The sequence below is a fragment of the Neurospora hispaniola genome, assembly GCF_033458365.1.
Source record: "Neurospora hispaniola strain FGSC 10403 chromosome Unknown B0T23scaffold_7, whole genome shotgun sequence".
Lineage (NCBI taxonomy): Eukaryota > Fungi > Ascomycota > Sordariomycetes > Sordariales > Sordariaceae > Neurospora > Neurospora hispaniola.
The window spans coordinates 1,811,544-1,830,982 of NW_026944412.1; the positions used below are offsets into that span (position 1 = coordinate 1,811,544).

Here is a 19,439-nt window from a genome sequence, read left to right on the forward strand (position 1 = left end):
ATGAATCACTTGTTCATGAGGCAGATGAAGGGTGAAATATACCTTTACCACTCTGTAGATAGGAGTAGATAGTATATTGTTTTAGGAAGAGGAATTTCAAGAGGGGGGGGTCATGGATAGTGGAAAGTTCGCAACGTGCCGCTGCACGAAACCAGTATGAGATGGTCTGATCTTGATTTGATGTATGGTGCTATCTTTCACAATGGACAGACAAGACTATAGGAGCAAATATCTTGATCATACCACGCGCTTCAGTCATGGAAAACGGCAGAAGCATTTATTACATGCCCGACGTAGCTGACCACCGGGGCGTTAGTTCTTGCAGCTTCATACACGCTCCACCTTGCCGTTTGATGTTTCTTCAGGCGCTTCGGAGACAGCCGAGAGAGTCGTAGATAGTACAAGAGTTTCAAACCTTTGGATATCTATAACGCGGTGTACACTTGAGTACTCACCGTCAGGTGTTCAAATGCCCGCTAGCATTCCACTGACAGCAGCCATCCATGTGTCTGCAAAGTCAATGGTGGAAGGTGCTTACTACCTTTCTCTTTCTGTGGTCATTTTGGCACTATATTCGGGTCTAGAAGAAATGTGTGCATCGATACATCAGCCAAACACAAGTACACTATTGGTCAGTCCCTCTTTATTTCCTTTCCCAGCACTGGTCAGGTAGTTCCTGTGGTAACAAAGGCATCATCTGAACAGTGTCGACTAGCGAAGTTTTGAAAGTGAACGTATAGAGATTAAGATGCAGAACCGCATTCAACAATAACACGGTCCGATGGTGTAGTTGGTTATCACGTCAGTCTAACACACTGAAGGTCCCCAGATCGAGCCTGGGTCGGATCACAGTAAATACTTCTTTTTGCATGTTTGCAAGCCGTCCTCTGCGGACGCTCTTCTCTGCGTTTTCGTTCGCTTCCTTTTATTTTTGCAACCTTCTTGACACAATCTCCGGACCAGTAAAATGGAAAACCTCTCATCCTTGCGGCTGCTCGATACCGGTTCCTATCTGGTGCCCCGCCCCCGCAGCTCCGGGCCGTTGGTTCCACATCGGAGCCGGACCCGCTGCGGTAAAAATGTTTCCACTGGCCCCACTTAAAAGTTTCCCGGAGCAGAAATCCAGAAGAAGCTCGAAGAATGTCGCTGAGCCATTACTATTTCGGGGATTATTCAACTTCTCAAGTGAACAAAAAAAGGTTACTTCATTCTATCGTACGGAGGGAAGTCCTAAGAGCTTAAAAGCTACATACAGGACTTGCGAGATTTTTGAATACGTTTCGTTACAAGTCCGAGTTCATTTTGAGGTTACGTCATTTTCGACATTAGCAACGGAAAAGTCCAAACTCAACAACCTCGAGTGAGTGAGCGGGAGTCTCACTTTTACCACAACCCAGACAACACAATCAAGGCTCAACATGGAGGACGTTACAAAATCCGCCGAATCTCTCAACATTTCCAACGACAATGGCGCCTCTGAGTCGTCAGCTCCGGCCGTCATCGGCCCAGCTCCGCCCCCGCCCGGCGCTGACCTCTCCGCCCTTTTCGGCAACCTTCCCCCCGGTGCGCTCGCCGCCAACGCCAAGCCCATGACTGTCCAAGAGACCTTCGAGGAGATGAACAAGCATCCCCTCTTCATGACCTCCCTACCCTCTGACGAGGACAACGAGGAGCTCGCGGCCCTGCAGGCGCTCGCGTACGAGGGCACCCCCCTCGAGAACGCGCAGAACTTCAAGGAGCAAGGAAACGAGTGCTTCAAGGCCAAGCAGTGGAAGGATGCAAAGGAGTTTTATGGCAAGGGCATCGCGGTGCTGGTGAAGGCCGACAGGGAGAGACGGGATCCGGCCTTCAAGGCGAAAGTCGAAGAGGAGAAGCGGAAGCGGGAGGAGGAAGCGCGCAGGGCTCGGGAGGAGGGTGATGCCAAGGCCAAGATGGAGGCGGATCTGGAGAATGTCAAGGCTGAGATGCCTATCGCGGAAGCAAAAGATGATGAAGACGAAAAGAAGGACGAGTTAAGCGAGGAGGAGACGATCAAGCAAGAAGCCTCGCTGCTCGAAACCCTCTACTGTAACCGCGCCGCCTGCCATTTGTCGCTCGCCAACTACCGCTCCTGCACGCTCGACTGCGCCGCCGCGCTCCGTCTCAACCCATCCAACCTCAAAGCCCTGTACCGCTCCGGCCGCGCTTTGTTGTCTGTCTCCAAGATCGCCGAAGCCGACGACGCCTGTGCTCGCGGTCTCGAGATCGACCCCTCCAACGCCGCCCTCAAGCAACTCGCTCGCGATCTGATTGCCAAAAACGAGGAAATCACCCGCAAGCAGCGGGCCGAGGAGGCGCGCCTGGAGAAAGAACGGCGCAAGAAGACGCTCAAGAAAGCGGCGCTCGAGGCACGCGGTATCAAGACCCGCTCGACCGATGACCCGCCTTCGATGGAGGATGCTTGCATCCAGCTTGTGCCTGATCCGCTTGACCCTCAGTCGGAGCTGAGTTTCCCGGTCATGTTGCTGTACCCCTTGAAGCTGGAAAGTGACTTTATCAAGGAGTTCAGGGAGACCGAAAGTGTGGGCCAGCATTTGGAGTATATACTGCCGGATATGCCGTGGGATGAGGAGGGGGAGTATGATAGACCCGACAAAGTGGAGTGTTACATGGAGAGTGTCAGTGGCGGGCTGATTAGGGTCCCGCAAAAGGCGAGCTTGTTGAGGGTGTTGAGTAGTGGGAAGACGGAGGTGGTGGATGAGTTGGTAAGAATATTTGTGGTACCGAAGGGGGAGAAGGCGGAGGGCTGGATTAAGGAATGGAAGGAGAAAAAGGCGGGGGAGAAGAAGTGAGTCAGTGAAAATCGATGAGGACCGGAGGAAGGACGGGGAAAGAATTTATGATACCCAAGGTAGCCGAGTGGGAGGATGCATATGATGCGGGGAGAAAAAAAAAGACGGAGAGGAGGACTGGATAGATGGGCTGTTTACTAGACATTTAATAGTTGCAGATTGCTGTTGCAATGTCAGTCACAACATAGGGTCATGGGATAATCTTGTTCGCTGTGTTCAGTTGTTCCATGCTGATCTGAATGTCATCTGGAAGTCTGTCTCTCGAACCGCGTTTCTTGGTAGGGTATTATTCAATTCTCACTACTTCCAGCTACCGGCTCTTCCTCAAATTTTTATGAGGGGTATCTCATTAAGGAGTTATCCTAACTTTTCCTCTTTGCAAGTCTAAGGATTCCATCCTCTATTTTCCTCATAACACAGAAAGAGCCAAACCCGATCAATCCAATCCCGGCAGACCCTTAGCAAGCTTTAACACGATGAACATGCTTCGAAGTCCGTCAGTAAAAAGGCACAAGTAAAGGTAAAGATGCCTGTATATCTCAGTGTCTTCTTTTGTGGATTGCCGATGGATAGATTATGCCCTTCTCTGCATCATCAAATAGACGCTATGGAGAGACCCCCTCTTTGTATACCTCAACGCTGTTATGCAAACAGGACACAGCTGAGTAGAAGGAATGTACGGATGAAAGGCAGTAGTAAGCTGCTACTGCAGGGAATGAAGATAGGGTATACAAAATAGAGAAAGAAGCGCCAGATGTCGAACCATTTGACCCGCTGTGACCATCAATTCAAGACTTTTGATTCACACAATCAAATCAGACAGTCAATGACTGGATCGATGGATAGTTGTAGAAAAGTGTGAAAGTGTCCAATCTCGGGGAAGAGGAAGCAAAGTCATAGGATCAAAGGGTGGGGGTCATATGATGTGTGCTCAGACGTACCAAAAAACAAAGCAGTTACAGGTAGGTACCTCTAAGTATTTATCATCAAACAAGATATGGTGTTGGATGATACATGTATCGACACTAAAGAGAATGGGCGATCCAGCCGATAGGGACTGGGAAAAGAACGGATTTTCTTGACGACACTCGAACAGTTCGCTTTTTTCTCTCTCTTTTTTTTTCTTTTTCTTTTTTCTTTTTGTTGGGGAGGAAAGGGGGGAAAGAGGAGGCAACCACCGTGCCAGTGCACCTTCGTGCTCGCCCTGTGAAGGCAAGTGCTGTGTGAATACATAACCCGGTACTTAGGTAGAGCAGACAAGAACGATGGGCAGGGACGATAGAGAATGTCAGGCAAGTACGACAATAAGGGTACCGACCTACCTACAAGGTAACGCTGGCCTGTCGTGCCTTCCCTTGTGTTTGGGATGCTCTTTCTTTAGCCAGAGGATAAACATAGCGATGTTCCGTTTGATAGCTGAGGGGGGGACGGATGGATGATTTGGTGTTATGTAAGGTAGGTACTTATTCTACCGTGATGACCGAGCCGTCAAGGTTCTCTTCTTTTTAGCTATCTTTCATCTTCTCGACAATCCAGAGGTCTGGGTGGAGGTAGCTATTGCCTCCTATCTTCCTAGCTTCTGCTATAGTTGTGTACGTGCGTGCGTTGTGTAATGTTGGGTTGGAGAGGGTAGGTTGGCATAGTTGCCTGTGACCATGGGGGGAGACCAACCAAACAGATCTGATCCAAGCCGGTGAAGCGATCAAGTGACTGTGACGGTAAAACAGGGAAGGCAGAAGCGAAGAGCAGACGATACACACGCTTGTCATTTCTGGAAGGGTGAAGTTTTGCCTGTTCCTTGCGAGCTATCTAGAGGAAGCGGGAACATGGCCTTAGGTCTTAATGGAGCACTAGGTGGTAGACGGTTGACAGTTGTTCTTGACATCTTCGGCAGTGAAGTGTGTTGGATGTGGCAAAACAGAGATTCCAGTGCTGTTTCATCCATCGCATCGAAATCACTAGACAACATCTCGTCAAGCTTCATAGTTCAGACAATCAAAGAAATTGTCGAGCATTGCCCATTAATCTCTAAACCAAAGAAAGCATCGCCAAAAATCAGAACAAAGAGAGGAAGGATATCAGAGCCAACGAATTACTTTTACCATGGAACTCAACGCAAGGTAACAACGTAGCAAAATCTAAGAAGCTAGTCAAACAGGGAACGGACGCCCGTAATCCGCGGTCTTCGATAGCCGAGCACAGACTCTCGACAGTCTGTTTGACGCGATAACCACAATAGCAAAGCAAAGCAAAGAAAAGAAAACAAGGCACACAAGCTTCGCGAATGTCAAACACCTTCCTTTATTCACTGCAGTGCCTTAACCCTATCCTCCCTTCTCCTCCCAGGAAGAATTGTTGTAATGATAGTACTCTCTTTCTTCCTAACCGTGATTTTTTTCCTAACAGGACCAATACCAACATCAAGCAAAGAATCTGCCCCGCCCTTTCTCCCCAACACAAGAATCCGTTTTTAGCTCTCCCTAAATGTACACATGCAAGCAATCTTGAGTTGTGTCACTTCAGAATGACTTTGCCCTCCCAACAAGCAACAACCGTCTCCTCTTCCTTCTGTGTTGTTGCTCGTGCTCATAATCATCCTCATCATCAGCATCGCCATCACAGTGACGAGGATCACCAGCAACAGCTTCTTGCCCAGCATACCTAATCATCTCGTTTGCAACGACCGAGTTCTCCCTAGTACCATTACAACTTGTAGAGGGAGAAAAAGAAGAAGAAGAAGAAGCAATGGAAGTGGAGATGGGTGAACCCAGGTAATTACTACTTGGCGAGGGAGGTGGTGCCAATGGCTCGGTAGTGTCAGGAACAGCAGTTGCAGTAGCAGTCGTAGTACCCCTTCTCGAATTGGTAGTAGTAACCACAGCCGACAGCGTAGGCGACGGTTGACCAGAAGTGGGCGGGGGAGAGACGGGTGATGAAAGAGAAGATGAAGGTGACTCTGGTCGTTTGGTAGAGGAGTAAGCAGCAGCAGCAGCAGCAGCAGCAGCAGCAGCTTCTTTCTCTTCTTCCTGCTGTCTCAGATGCAGGAGTGTCAAAGCCGCCGTCTTGCGAGCCGCGAGACTTGTTTGGCCGTCATCACGACCACTACCAATGGAAGCGCAATTGAAATCCCGGCTGCTGCTGTCGCTTGTAGTGTCATTCGCGTTTTTGTCAGCCACAATGGAAGTTGAGGAGGAAGACCTAGGTAGTGGTAGTGGGAGATGCAGATGGCCTTCGTTATCGTCGCCACATTCCATGTTTGCCTCTACTGCTATCCTCCTGGGCTGGGTGTTTAGTATGTGCTCATACTCATGCTGGTCCTGTAGGCCTGGCCTTCTTTGGCTCCTCCAGTGCATCGGTGCCGATCTTGATGAGGGAGGAGTGAGTGCTCTTTGGTATCCGGCGGAAAATTGATAAGCGCCACGAGTGTTGTGGTCTTGACGAGAATGGCTACTAGTCGCATCACTTCCTACTCGGGAAGGCCTCCCATTAGGAAGCCTCCGCCGACCAGAAGGTACAGGTAATGAGCAGAGTTGGGAGATGGGTGGTAGCTGAGGTTTTGGGCTGGGAGAGTTAGATGATGTACGTGATACCATTGATGACGATGGTGAGGATAGTATGAGAGAAGGGGATGGTAATCCTTGTGGATGTTGGCTGGCCATGCTGTTGATACTGCCAGCTCTACTCCTGCTGGCGCTGCCTGGTTGAGAAGCCCATGGGGAGGAGGATGTTTTTCGAGGAGAGCGTGGAATGGCAGTAAGCCATGGGTTGGGAGCTTGGCTACAGGATGGCCAGTTCGAATGCGATACCGACTCATCAGGCTCATTGGAGGGAAGTGGGCGCTTGAGTGAATATCTATCGAGGGAGTTGTTGGGTGGCTGGCGATTTACCGCTGTCCATGCTGAACGGTGAGGCGCCCTTTCAGGGTATGAGATAGAAGAGTGTGTCGATATCGACATCACAGGACAAGGCCGGCCTGCACTTGACCGCAGCAGGGGTGGTGTCCACTCGCCAGCCGGTGGCATCGGTGCCGAGATACCACGCAGCTGCGGTATAGCATCTACGCAAGAGCTCTCTTCAGCGAGGCCTCTTCTAGAGCGTACCGTCCGTTGTTGCTGTTGTTGGCGGTCTCGGTGCTCTTGGTAAGGATGGTGGTGATGACGTTCTTGAGACCCAGTGGAGGCTGTCCGAAGTGGACGTCTGGCAGGGGATGAGGAAGTGCAGCCACCTCCCCAATTGCCGTATCTTTGATACAGTTCTTGTGCCTTTCTCATTGTATCGCTTATCAACTCTGACTTGATGATCATGATGCCGTATCGTGGCTCGCCAGGCGAGATGCACTCTGAGGGGAAGTCAGGGCCAAACAGGGGTATTAGTGCCCCAGCGATCTGGTAACAGAAAGTTGCGCATACTGCTTTGGCACAAGCGTATGGCATCCAGTACCCTATTACGACCGGTTAGCCATCATCTAGTATGGCACTGAAGTGTTCAAAGATCAATACCTTGTGCTTTGATAGCGCCTCCTGTAATGCTATATGCAATGCCTTTCAAACCGGGATTTTGATTCAACATCTTCGCAGGTGTTGTCTACACAAAGCCGTTAGAGTCTACAAAACACCCGTACAGAGGAATTGACGAACCTTTGAGTATCCACAGCACTTGAAGAAATGGGTCATCCGAACAAGGCCGACTTTGTAATCCCACATGACAGTGAACTCAGTGTTATCTCCGGGTCGTTGGAAGTTGTACTGGAAGACTACGGTAAAATAATGTTAGCTGTCACTTCGGTTGTTTTTGAGGGTACCGAGGTAGCTGGGCATCTATACCATCTAGACACTCTCGACCAGTCTTGCTTTGAAAATCTCTCTTTCCGGTGTTATACGGAATGTTTTCAGGTCTTTGTTGAATTTCTCCAAATGGCGTTATGCGATACCGGCGGATCTCTTGGAGTGCTATCGCATCCAGGCCCTCTTCAAAAGGGGGGAAGTTAACATCGGGTAGTTCCTCCGTCCTGGGACTGCTTCTCGAGGCTACCGGCCGAGAGAAACAAGTGTTGGAAGATGATGGAACTGGAGCCACACGAGGCTCAACCGGCGTCGGGTTGAGCAAAGAAGTTACCGAAATCATGGGAAAAGATGTCCAAGTTGATGTAGCTACGCTCGTTGATATGTCGTGGCCACTGGTAACTTTAGAGTAGAGAGATGAGAGGAAAGGAAAGGATGAAGCAAGAAGATGGGATGGGGCTGAGGATGTTATAGCTCGAACAGTGCTTGGTATTTGGAGTCAGATGCGAAAAGGTCAAATTGCCCGTCAATACGCAAACAACAAAACGCTCACCAGACTCTCGCGAGCTGGCTGTGCCTAGGTGTCTTGTTGTACACGACAAGGAACCAAAGGCCCTCTTTTACCTTGACTTCCGCCATGCAGCGGTCTGCAGCCCCGGTCGACGGCTTCCTTCTCTCCGTCTTGTTGCTCGACAGTCTCGGTGCAGTTCCTTTGTCTGGGGTTCCCAGGAGTCGAATTCAGAGGCAAGGATAGCGTTTGGTTCGTCCACCGCTCTTTTGGTGGTCGAGGTGAAGCCACAAAATGATTACTGACAGGCACAAGTGACGCTGAAACCACAGCTTGAACGCCCGACGAAGAAATGCAAATCGCTGTGACGGACCGGTAGCAGTAAAAATAACAGTGGCTCACTTGGGTAGCACTGCCAAAAGAAAGGATGATTCAACGTTACGTCTTTTGCCAGGCCTGACTTCGGCTTTGGGACGTCCTGAGGAACCAAACGACCCCGGCATAACCACCGTGGTCGATTATGTTGCGTTGTTGCGTATATCACGCTGTTACATGCAAGGCAAAGAAGAGGACCCACGACCGGAGTCCAAGCGGCTCGACAAGGAGGAGAACGGGGAATCGGCGAGCAGACGTAGTGTCATGTTTGGACGGATATCACCGAGCAAAGGACTGACACTGGTCCCAAAGACAGGGAACGATCGCACGCAGCGAGGTGAAGCAGTATGTCCGTGGCCAAAGCAAAACATCAGGCGAGTTTGGCGGGCGCAAATACCGGTCAAAGATCAAGCCGGCAGGGTAATGGTTTGTTGAGTGCTTCTGCCACAAGGTAAGGTGCCGGATGGCTGCAGGATGTACCGCTGGACGACGAGCCCGGGCAAAGCAACTGGGTGAAATTTGAACAAAGACTGACCGTCGTTCAGGCATATCCATCACAGCCCAAAATCTATCCTTGACTCGACACACGTGGCCCCTTGACCATGGTTCACCCGCTTATCAAGTGAATGAGATGAGCGAGGTGGCAGGAAGAATTGCAACGAGGCTTGCTGTATGATTACAGTCGAAGTAACAAACCGTTTGCGAGGGACTGGTGTGTTCATGGCTTCCATATCACTAGCAAAGAGCAAGCAGAGCATGAGACTTGCGTCAGCATCGAGGAAGACCCATCAGCACTCTGTGTTTACATCACCACTCAGACTTAGGCTAGGGCCTGGACCGACTGAGCAGATTACTCGCTGCAGTGAGAGGCAAGCAGGGTTGCGTTGGTAACGGCGATTTTAGAACACCCGGAGAAACAAGTGATACCCCTTGCTTCCACGAGCTCAAGCTCGATCCTTGCAAATTTGTACAAGCAAAAATTGCCCGATTGGAAGATCTTCAATATGGCCAGGGGTACAGGTTGATGATTTCTGGGGTCCGTGTTCTGTCCTCCAGATTAGGGAGGATATGCTTGAGGCTGCGGCGTATCAAGCGCTAGCAAGCCAAAATCCAAGAAGGAAAAAGGTGCAGGAGCGAGAACTTGCGATAATGGACCGCGCCGAGGACTTGATGGGCGGGCAGTATCAATAGATGGCGAGTAACGCAAAATCGAGAAATCGACTGTTGGGTGCATTGACCGGAAGAGGGAGTGTGGTAAATAGCAACAGCGTCTACCAAGCCTTTGGCTGGGCCTGTGAGCCCGCAGAGGTGAGCACAACAGATTGTGGCAACCAGGCAGCATTGCTCGAGTCAAGGCGGGCTTCTCGCCAGCACCCAGTGGATAGACAAAGATACCTTGTCTTGGCCAGCCTGAGCTGGGTAGCTTCCGAGACGGGAGGTAGTGAAAGTACCAGCCATGATTGCTGCAACGGCCCGCCGGAGCGCTCCTCTCAAAGTTGACCATGGATGCCACTGCCGGCGCTTTTTGTGAGGACGTGGCTGATGCGTTCCCGCAAATAGAAGCCGGACAAAGCTGGAGATAATTGAAATCTACCCCTGAGGTCAAAGAACAGTACGCTTCGGGAGGGAATTGTAGCCGAGCAAAGTTTCTCAAGACCACCCGCGAACCTGGACATGGGGATCGTGAGTCTCTTGACGACATGTACATGGTCTAGCATGACAGGACTCGTGCTTCGCAGAAATGGCTACACCGATGTCACCGAGCAAACGACTCCCAAGCCCCAAGCCAAGTTTAGCGATGGTCCAATGGCACGTCGCAAGCGTCCAAAATATCAAATATGAGGAACACAAGTGAGATGTGTAGTTGGGAGGGGAGGAAGGCTGATCAGGAACCCCATTTCTGACAAACTCTTGTCAAAGGCCTCTGTACCTCATGGACATGCTCCAGTTTCAGATGAGCCTTGTGCAACGGCGTGGGATTTTGACAGGACGGAAGGGAAGGCAGAGCTTGAGGAGGTCCAGGGTAAAGAGGTCTCTAGAACCCTTCGGTCCAGGACTCTGGACATGCCGTGTATCGTGAGCAAGCTGATGTAGCCGTGTTCCGTTGCGGATCGACGCATCTGACCCCGGACATTTTCCTGCCCATCCCGCCGTGCCGTCCTGTCTCCCGCTCGCCCTGTGTTGGGGGTTGTCATGGGGGTTGTCATGGCTCAGCTGACTGCCCTGGAACAGCAGAGCTCTGAGAGCCCTGACCAGGCGGGTTTTGTCTTGGCTTTGCATTTTCTCTCTGATGCTGTCCGTCTCCGGGGGCTGGCCCACGACGCCGTAACACAACATGCTTCCGTGCAGTATCGTACGCCACATATTCGTGCAAGAAGAGCCCCACGCATGGGGGGCGACGACAGCGGCAAGCAACACAGCGTGTCCACGGGCGCCCTATGAGGGCCCAGCATGCAAATGGGCATTATGCCATAACACTTGTCAGGCAGAGAAGGACTGGTGTAGAATTCGACAAGTGTCTTGCTCGACGGAAGATGGACAGGCCACTGCAAGTCCTCCTCTTCTACCTCGTGCTGCACTGCAGGGAGCCCATTGCATGCCCCTTATGCCAGGCACGACCTTGCAAGGAGCGACTGCTTCGAGGCTCCATTAATATCGAGGGCTTTGTACGCCCCCAAAACAGACAAGCAGAGCCAAGCAGATGGACTGAATACCTGTGGCAGGCTGTAGACAGGACGGGGCTTTGTTTCAAAAGTGATTTGTGATTTTTTTTTTCCCCGGGACAGAGACGATCACAGAAGCGACCCCTAGACCCAGGCATCCATCATGGCCACACTCGGGCTCGGGGAAATTCCAAGACAGAACAAGTGATTGATTCAAGCCCTTGCATGTCAGGAATAGTAACGGAACTCTTAGGTAACTGCCCTGTGCAGACTAGGACAGAGTAAAAGGAATTCCAAATTCCAAGCGTCCAATCCAGTGTCTTGAGTGTTCTGTAACGGGCCGTCAGTGACGACATGGGAAGCCGGTGGGAAGAGGGAGATGGACGACCGGATGGATCCATTGGTTCAGAAAAGGCAGACGAAGGAGCAGATTCGTAGCCCGTCACCCCGTCTCCCTCACTTGCGCCTCTTGTGTTCTTCTGTGACGGAGGGACACAACCACTCGCCGCGTTGTTTGTAAGACCTTGGGCGGGCCGCCATCAAATGGAAGAGGGAGAGGAGGTGGGAGTAAGAAGTTGGACATGAATGTGTGAGAAGTGATGGGTAGGAAGAGCACCGATGAGCATGGATGATGCACCCGGGGAGGGAGATGAGAGCAACGGCAACCCAGCTTGGGACAAGACGAGGCGACAGAGCCACAAGAACAGGTGCCCTGGATACAAAGACGACCATCGGATCGTTTCAGTTTCTTTCATTTGTCTGGTGGGAAGCTGGAGGTCCCGCTAGACATGGCCGAAGTGTAGACGGTGATTTGCCGTCAGAGAATCAGACTCGAGTCTCGTCTCTTTGGTTGGGTGCACTTTTGTTTGACCGTCATTGTCGGAACACGTTTGAGAGATGAGGCAGAAATTGACTTGGTCGATGGGAAGCAAGTGGCCGAGACATTTTCATGGGTCAGCCATCCGAGCAACAAGAGTCAAGACCCGCGGACGTCGAGGCGACGAACGGTGTTTGTGGCTGGTGTAGTATGGATGTGTGGCTAGCTGTGAAGCGAGTGGCTGACGTGATAGACACGTGAAGATGCTCTCGCTGGCCACCTGTCTGGCAGGCTTCGCCAGGTGTGAATCCACTCCCTTGTGTTTGTCGCTTCGTTTACCTAGTTCTGTGTCCAGCGTGTCGCGCTACTTGTCGCGCCAAGACATGGGACGGTGGGGACTGGGAACAAAATGCAAGGGAAGTTTATGCACAACACCCAGCACAAGTTGCCAAGTGCTCATCAGCCGCTGTTTACTTGTCGAGCTTGTCCATCATCCACTGTAGCGACCACTGTCTGCAGTCTGGCGTGCCCTGTCGTTCCCTTCCCGTCTTGACTCGAGGGGCTCTGTGTAGGTAAACAATTTTGACGCGCCACCCCTCCACCTATCCCTCCCTCCCTCCCGTCTCGCATTCAACCTTCCACTTCCTGCAAATCGTCCGTCTCCAGCCAGGAACCACGTCGGTCTCACTGCACGCACCACATTGCAACCGACCGCGTTGTCACCTTGACTTTCTACATACGACACAACTTGAAGTGAGAAGAAACACCACCACTACCACCAGAGTCCCTTCGTTCCTCCTCTGCTGTGGTAATCTCCAACTGGGGCCCCTCCTGGTCTTTCCCCCCCATCACCTCAGTAAACTCTTTTCGCCGCCCTGTCCGCCTGGTCCGTCACGGTCGCGGCAAATCCCATCGCGTTGTGAATGTGCACGCCTCTTCTGTTGTCGTCCTGGGACCAACCGTTGTTGCTGCGTCTTGGAGGCCGCAGACTCGCACAGCCGCTGTGCACTCTCGCCCTTAGACACTTTTCTGCAGCAACCACACCACCACCACCAACAACAACAACAACAACATCACTACTACTTCGGTCATCACGCCCAGTACCGCCAAGATGGCCTCCGACGTCGAGTCCATGTTCGAGGGGGAGTCCGACGCCTATTCACCAGAGGTGGTACGTCATGATGTCTTCTGCTTATTATGCTGTGGGTTGGAACCGAGCCCCCCTTGCCGTTGTGCGATTTATGCCATTTACGCGCTGCTTGCTTTGTTGTGCTCTTGCTTGTTTCCCCTTCTTGGGCCACTTAACTCTCTCGTCTTATGCTAACCCTTTCCTCTCTGCCGCAATACAGAAGCCCAAGGCCAAGAAACCCGCTGCCAAAAAGGCTGCCGCACCCAAGGCGCCCGCCGCAAAGAAGTTGACCCAGACCACTCTCACCGGCGCAAAGGCCGCTGGCAAGAAGCGACCAAAACCCGACAGCGAGGATGAGGACGGATCCTTTGGTAGCGACAAGGACGACGGCATGCTCGACAACACCCCTCCCAATGCCAAAAAGCAGAAGAAGGCGCCGGTCAAGAAGGCCGCCGGCAAGCCCCTGGCCGAAATCGAGAACGATAGTATGCAGATCGATAGTGTCGCTCCCGCCAAAAAGACGGGCGCTGCAAAGACGGCCACCGAAATGTACCAGAAACTCACCCAGCTCGAACATATCCTCAAGCGTCCCGACACCTACATCGGCTCCGTCGAGCGTTCCGAGCAAAAGATGTGGGTTTTCAACAAGGCAACCGGTCTCATGGAAAACCGCCAAATCTCCTTCGTTCCCGGTCTCTATAAGATTTTCGACGAGATTCTCGTCAACGCTGCCGATAACAGCCAGAGAGATAGCTCCATGACCTTCCTCAAGGTGACAATAAATCGCGAGTCTGGCGAAATCTCGGTCGAGAATAACGGCAAGGGCATTCCCGTGGAGATTCACGGCACCGAAAAATGCTACGTCCCCGAGCTCATCTTCGGTCATCTCCTGGCTGGTTCCAACTTCGATGACAACGAAAAGAAGACGGTCGGCGGTCGTAATGGTTACGGTGCCAAGCTCACAAACATCTTCAGCCGAGAATTCACGCTCGAGTGCCAAGATTCCGTCAACGGCAAGAGATACAAGCAGACATGGACCGACAACATGAGCAAAATGGCACCACCCAAAATCACCTCCAACAAGGCTGCTGATTTTGTGCGCATCACTTTCCGCCCCGACTTCAGCAAGTTCGGCATGGCTGACGGTATCGACGATGACCTGGAAGCCTTGCTCTACCGACGTGTTTACGACATGGCAGGTACGGTTAGTGGTGTCAAGGTTTGGCTCAATGGTGAACACCTCAAGTTAAACTTCAAGACATACTGCGGGCTGTACGCCAAGGCCATCGCCAAGGAGCGTGACGAGGTAGCTGACGGCGAAGATGTCACTCCTGCCACAGTCATCTTTGAGCAGCAAAGGTCCGAGGGTAAACTATGGGAAGTGGGTTTTACGGTTTCGGATGGCTCGTTCCAGCAAGTCTCGTTCGTCAACAATATTGCCACCACCTCTGGCGGCTCCCACGTCAATTATATTGCCGATCAGATCATCGAAGTCCTCATGAAGGAGCTGCAAAAGAAGAAGGGCAAGGGACACGGTCTCAAGACGGCAAACGTCAAGAACCAGTTCTTCATCTTCATCAACTGCCTGATCGACAACCCGGCCTTCAGCTCGCAGACAAAGGAGCAGTTGACGACCAAGCCCGCCAAGTTCGGCAGCAAGTGCCAGCTTGGTGACCTGTTCCTCAAGAAAGTGCGACAATCGGAGGCCATTGACAACTTGTTGAGCTTTGCCGACAAGAAGCGAGACAAGGATTTGGCCAAGAACGATGGCAGCAAGCGAAAGCGTATCAGCAACGACAAGCTGATCGAGGCCAATTATGCCGGTGGAAGATATTCGCAAGAGTGTACCCTTATTCTCACCGAAGGTGATTCCGCCCGAGGTCTTGCGGTCGCTGGTCGTGCTATCTTGGATCCTAACCGTATCGGTGTCTTTCCCTTGCGTGGTAAGATGCTGAACGTCCGTGACGCCAGCGCTGATCAAATCTTGAAGAACAAGGAAGTCGAAAACATCAAGAAGTTCCTTGGCCTCAAACACGGAAAGGTCTACACCGATACGAAGGATTTGCGATACGGCCATCTGATGATCATGGCTGATCAGGATCTTGACGGTAGTCATATCAAAGGTCTTCTCATCAACTTCTTTGAGTGCCAGTTTCCATCACTCCTGCGCATTCCTAATTTCTTTCAAGAGTTCATCACGCCCGTCGTCAAGGTGTGGCAAGGTCCTAACCCGAAGAAGCCTCAAAGGCTACAGGGCTTCTTCACTCTGCCTCAGTACGAGGAGTGGAAGGAAGCTCACAGGAACGAATTGCGCAGATGGAAGTACAAGTATCTCAAGGGTTTGGGTAGTTCGACAACAGACGACGCCCAGCTCTACTTCACCAACTTGAACAAGCATCTCAAGGAGTTCGATGTCATGACTAGAGAGGAATCTGAGATGTTCGAGTTGGCCTTCTCCAAGAAGAAGGCCGACGCTCGTAAAGAGTGGCTTGCCAAGTGCGAGCCGGGCACCTACCTTGACCATTCGACCGAGAAGATCTCCTACACTGATTTCGTTAATCGCGAACTCATTCTTTTCAGTATGGCAGACAACATTCGATCGATCCCGTCCATGGTGGATGGTCTGAAGCCCGGTCAACGCAAGGTTCTGTTCGGCTGTTTCAAACAAAACCTCATTCACGATCAAAAGGTTGTTGAGTTGGCCGGTTATGTCTCCAAGGAGGCAGCCTACCACCACGGTGAACAGTCTCTGCAGCAAACAATTATTGGTCTTGCGCAGAACTTTGTCGGTTCAAACAACATCAACTGTCTCGAGCCTAGTGGTAACTTCGGTTCGCGTCTTTCCGGTGGTTCCGATGCTGCCAGCGCTCGTTACATCCACACGAGACTGTCTCCCTTGGCGCGAAAGATCTTTCACCCACTCGATGAGCCCAATCTAGAATTCCAGTTCGACGATGGCAAACTGATTGAGCCCAAGGTCTATGCTCCCATTATCCCCATGGTTTTGGTTAACGGTGCAGATGGTATCGGTACCGGTTGGAGCACTTCCATTCCCAACTACCACCCTCTTGACATTGTCGAGAACTTGAAGCGTCGCATGGGCAGGGACTCATCTGGCGACGGGGAGGAGAAGCCCTTTGAACCCATGACTCCGTGGTTCCGTGGTTGGAAGGGCACTCCTGAGCCAGACGGACCCAACAGATTCAAGTTCAACGGTATCGTGGAGGTCAACCCTCAGAACCCCAATGAGGTTGATGTTACGGAGTTGCCCATTCGCATGTGGACCGATGATTTCAAGTCCAAGCTGGAAGAGATCATCCGTGGCGATAAGAGTCCTTCATGGATCAAGGACTACAAAGAGTACAACGACCACCAGACTGTCCATTTCATCATCGCCCTTGAGGAGAAGCACATGTCCTCGGCTCTTAGGGACGGTCTTATTGAAAAGTTCAAGCTTACCAAGACAGTGGCTACGACAAATCTAGTGGCCTTCGACACCCGTGGTAAAATCCACAAGTATGAGAACCCGCAAGAAATCATGGAGGAATACTACCACTACCGACTCAACCTGTACGGTGAGCGCAAGAAGCACTGGCTCAAGGTCTACCATGCGGACTACCGCAAGCTGCAGAATCAATACCGATTTATTTCGGAAATCATTGAGAACAAGCTCGTCGTTTCCAAAAAGAAGAAGTCGGTCCTTGTCCAGGAACTTCGCGAACGCAAGTACGAGGCCTTCCCTCCGAAATCAGATGGAAGGAATGTGAAGTCTCCTGATGAGGAGCTCGGTGCTGCGGACAACGAGGACGAGGATGATGCCGTTGGCGGAGCCCGCGATTATGACTATCTCCTTTCGGTATGTGATATCGAGCCTACTGATTATGTTGCCGGAAAGACTAACATAATGATAGATGCCCATTTGGTCGTTGACCTTTGAGCGCCTCGACAAGCTCAAGCAGCAGATTGCTGCAAAGAAGGCTGAGCACGATGAACTCGATGCACTCAGCGAAAAGGATCTGTGGTGCAGAGATCTCGATGCTTTCACCGCTGAGTGGGAAGAGCAGTTGAGGCTGGAAGATGAAGTCCGGAAAGAGATCAGGCAGAAGGGACGCCGTGTCTCGTACAAGGGCGGTGCTGTCTCCAGACTCAAGAAGTCCAAAGGTGCCAAGGATGACGAGGACTTCGACCCGGGTGCCAAGAAGGCCAAAGCCAAGGCAGCTCCCAAGGCTGAGACAATCAAGACACAGCAGCGTTTTCTAGAGAAGTTCTCTGGGATGGCGAAACCCAAGCCTAAGTCGACCGCTTTCACCGACGGGGCTGATGACCTCTCGGACGATGACTTCGACTTGCTGAACAAGAAGGCCCCGGCTGCAGCCAAAAAGAAGGATGAGGATGCGGAGCCCGTTACTACCATCGCCAGTGTGCGCGCCAAGCGTGCCACCGTAGCGAAGCCTAAGACTTATGCGCTCAGTGATGAAGAATCGGACGATGACTTCTTGGACATCGCAAAGGTTACCACAACTTCTGAGAAAACGACCACGTCGGCTTCGGCTTCGGTTTCAGCGGCAGAACAATCTGAGCGACCTGTAGCAAAGCCCGCGAGGCGTGCTGCAGGAGCCAAGAAGCCTATCGTTGATGAGGATTCTGAATCCGATTTGGATGACTTCATTGACGACGAGTCCGAGGAAGAGGTGATTCCTAAGCCCACTACCAAGCGAGCTACCGCTGCCAAGAAGCCGGCCCTCGAAGATGAAGACTCCGATGTCGAGTTCCAGGACGCTCCTGAAGAGCCTATCCCGCCGACCCCCAAGCCGGAGGCCAAGAAGGCTACGGCCAAGAAGCCAATTGTAGTTGAAGACTCTGACGAAGACATGATGATCAGCGAAGCTGAGAAGCCTGCGCCCGCAGCTAAGCCCGCCACTAAGCGCGCTGCTGCTCCCAAGAAATCACCTGTTCTCGAAGATGATGACTTCGAGAGCGACGCTGATGACAAGATTTTGAGCGAGGCAGAAAAACCTGCGCCGGCTAAGGCCACCGCCAAGCGTGCGGCTGCTGCCAAGAAGTCACCTGTTCTTGAGGACGATGATCTTGAGAGCGACGGTGATGACAAGATGGTAAGCGAGGCTGAAAAACCCGCTCCGGTCAACCCCAGGAAGCGCGCGGCGGCCGCTAAGGCCAAGTCCTTCTTCGTAGACGAAGAAGACTCCGAAAGCGAAGCTTCTGATGACGACGACATGCTTCTTGACGTCGGCTCCCTGGTCAAGGGTATAGGAGCCCCTGCCGCGACGAGCGAGGGCCCGAGGCTCAGCCTCTTTTCCATGTCCCGGCCAGAAGGCGAGGGTAGCGGTATCGGCCTGCCCAAAGTGAAGGGCAGGGCTTTCCACACCAAAGCTTTTCTCGACAACGATAGCCAGGATGACACCAATTATGAGGCTCTTGCCAAGTCGTCCCCGAGGAAGCATTCCAAGACCGGTGAGGCCGACGAAGGCTCGGAGGACGATTCCATCGGCAAGAAGGTCAACGCTGCCCCTGTAGTGGCCAAGAAGCGCGGTCGTCCTGCCGGCAGTAAAAACAAGGCCACCGGCGACGACGCTGCTGCCCCAAAGCCCAAGCCCAAGGTCACCGCCAAGAAGGCTGCTGCTGCTGCTGGAGAGACGGCCTCTGCCGTTCCGGCCAAGCTCAAGACGCTGGTCCATCTCTCGCCCGCTGCTAAGGCTTATGCCAAGAAGAACCAGAAGGCAAAGAAGCTCGCTAGTGACGACGAGGATGACCTTGATGGCGATGACATCGTCATGAAGGATCCTGCGCCTGCTCCGGCTCGCAGCAGGCCTGGTCGCGCGGCCGCTGCTAGGAAGCCGATCGTCATTGATAGTGCAAGTGAGGATGATGATGACTCGTTTGGGGATATTGGCGTGAGCAGCAAGGCGAAGAAGGGTGGTAGGAAGGTGCCTGATGATGCTTTTGATATGGAGGATAGTGAATAGACGGTTGTGGAGCAGAAAATGTGTGATGATGACACGAGGCTCGGCGGAAGTTCATGCATATAGAAATAGCTTGCTTAAAGCTGAGAAAGGCGGGTTTCCGTTGGTGTCTCTAATGATGACTCTTTGTTGTTCTTGTACATACGTGTATTTTCGTTTGGTTGGTTTGATGGGTAGGGTTGTTTCATAGGGACGAACAAGATGGTTGGCATGGTCTACTGTTGCTGTAGCTGGTTGCGTAAAGATACCACAGGTTCTGTTTTTTTTTTTTTTTTTTTTTTTTTTTTTTTTTTTTTTTTTTTTTTTTTTTTTTGCATGATACACTTACCGCTTGATGTCTCTATTCACTTACTT

The 19,439-nt window shown here is 51.9% G+C and overlaps 5 protein-coding genes and 1 non-coding gene across 6 annotated transcripts; 3 read left to right on the forward strand and 3 right to left on the reverse strand.

Moving 5' to 3' along the window:
• Positions 1-775: 775 nt before the first annotated feature.
• Positions 776-849, forward strand: B0T23DRAFT_t302. The gene has a single exon. It is a non-coding gene; the product is annotated as a tRNA-Val (tRNA).
• Positions 850-1,201: 352 nt separating this feature from the next.
• Positions 1,202-3,101, forward strand: B0T23DRAFT_216750 (uncharacterized protein). The gene has a single exon (XM_062833650.1). It carries the CDS (start codon positions 1,419-1,421, stop codon positions 2,829-2,831), a length of 1,413 nt encoding a protein of 470 aa, XP_062689993.1. The 5' UTR covers positions 1,202-1,418; the 3' UTR covers positions 2,832-3,101.
• Positions 3,102-5,350: 2,249 nt separating this feature from the next.
• Positions 5,351-7,400, reverse strand: B0T23DRAFT_322766 (uncharacterized protein; the record flags this gene model as incomplete). The annotated part of the gene is made up of 2 exons (XM_062835321.1): positions 5,351-7,272; positions 7,331-7,400. The coding sequence occupies 2 exons, from the start codon at positions 7,398-7,400 to the stop codon at positions 5,351-5,353; spliced, it is 1,992 nt and encodes a 663-aa protein (XP_062689994.1).
• Positions 7,401-9,301: 1,901 nt separating this feature from the next.
• Positions 9,302-10,324, reverse strand: B0T23DRAFT_216755 (uncharacterized protein). Its single transcript, XM_062833652.1, has one exon. It carries the CDS (start codon positions 10,201-10,203, stop codon positions 9,553-9,555), a length of 651 nt encoding a protein of 216 aa, XP_062689995.1. The 5' UTR covers positions 10,204-10,324; the 3' UTR covers positions 9,302-9,552.
• B0T23DRAFT_216754 (uncharacterized protein) lies at positions 10,325-10,958 on the reverse strand. Its single transcript, XM_062833651.1, has one exon. It carries the CDS (start codon positions 10,857-10,859, stop codon positions 10,446-10,448), a length of 414 nt encoding a protein of 137 aa, XP_062689996.1. The 5' UTR covers positions 10,860-10,958; the 3' UTR covers positions 10,325-10,445.
• Positions 10,959-13,050: 2,092 nt separating this feature from the next.
• B0T23DRAFT_344097 (DNA topoisomerase 2) lies at positions 13,051-19,342 on the forward strand. Its single transcript, XM_062835938.1, has 3 exons — positions 13,051-13,146; positions 13,325-16,960; positions 17,016-19,342. The coding sequence occupies exons 1-3, from the start codon at positions 13,087-13,089 to the stop codon at positions 19,086-19,088; spliced, it is 5,769 nt and encodes a 1,922-aa protein (XP_062689997.1). The 5' UTR covers positions 13,051-13,086; the 3' UTR covers positions 19,089-19,342.
• The last annotated feature ends 97 nt before the right edge of the window (positions 19,343-19,439 follow it).

Bases quoted from the DNA above. Each gene is read 5' to 3' on its own strand.
- B0T23DRAFT_216750 (XM_062833650.1), top strand. From the start codon at position 1,419: ATGGAGGACGTTACAAAATCCGCCGAATCTCTCAACATTTCCAACGAC.
- B0T23DRAFT_216755 (XM_062833652.1), bottom strand. From the start codon at position 10,203: ATGTACATGTCGTCAAGAGACTCACGATCCCCATGTCCAGGTTCGCGG.
- B0T23DRAFT_344097 (XM_062835938.1), top strand. From the start codon at position 13,087: ATGGCCTCCGACGTCGAGTCCATGTTCGAGGGGGAGTCCGACGCCTAT. The intron at 13,147-13,324 runs GTACGTCATGAT...GCCGCAATACAG, and splicing joins ACGCCTATTCACCAGAGGTG to AAGCCCAAGGCCAAGAAACC. The intron at 16,961-17,015 runs GTATGTGATATC...ACATAATGATAG, and splicing joins ATTATGACTATCTCCTTTCG to ATGCCCATTTGGTCGTTGAC.
- B0T23DRAFT_216754 (XM_062833651.1), bottom strand. From the start codon at position 10,859: ATGTGGCGTACGATACTGCACGGAAGCATGTTGTGTTACGGCGTCGTG.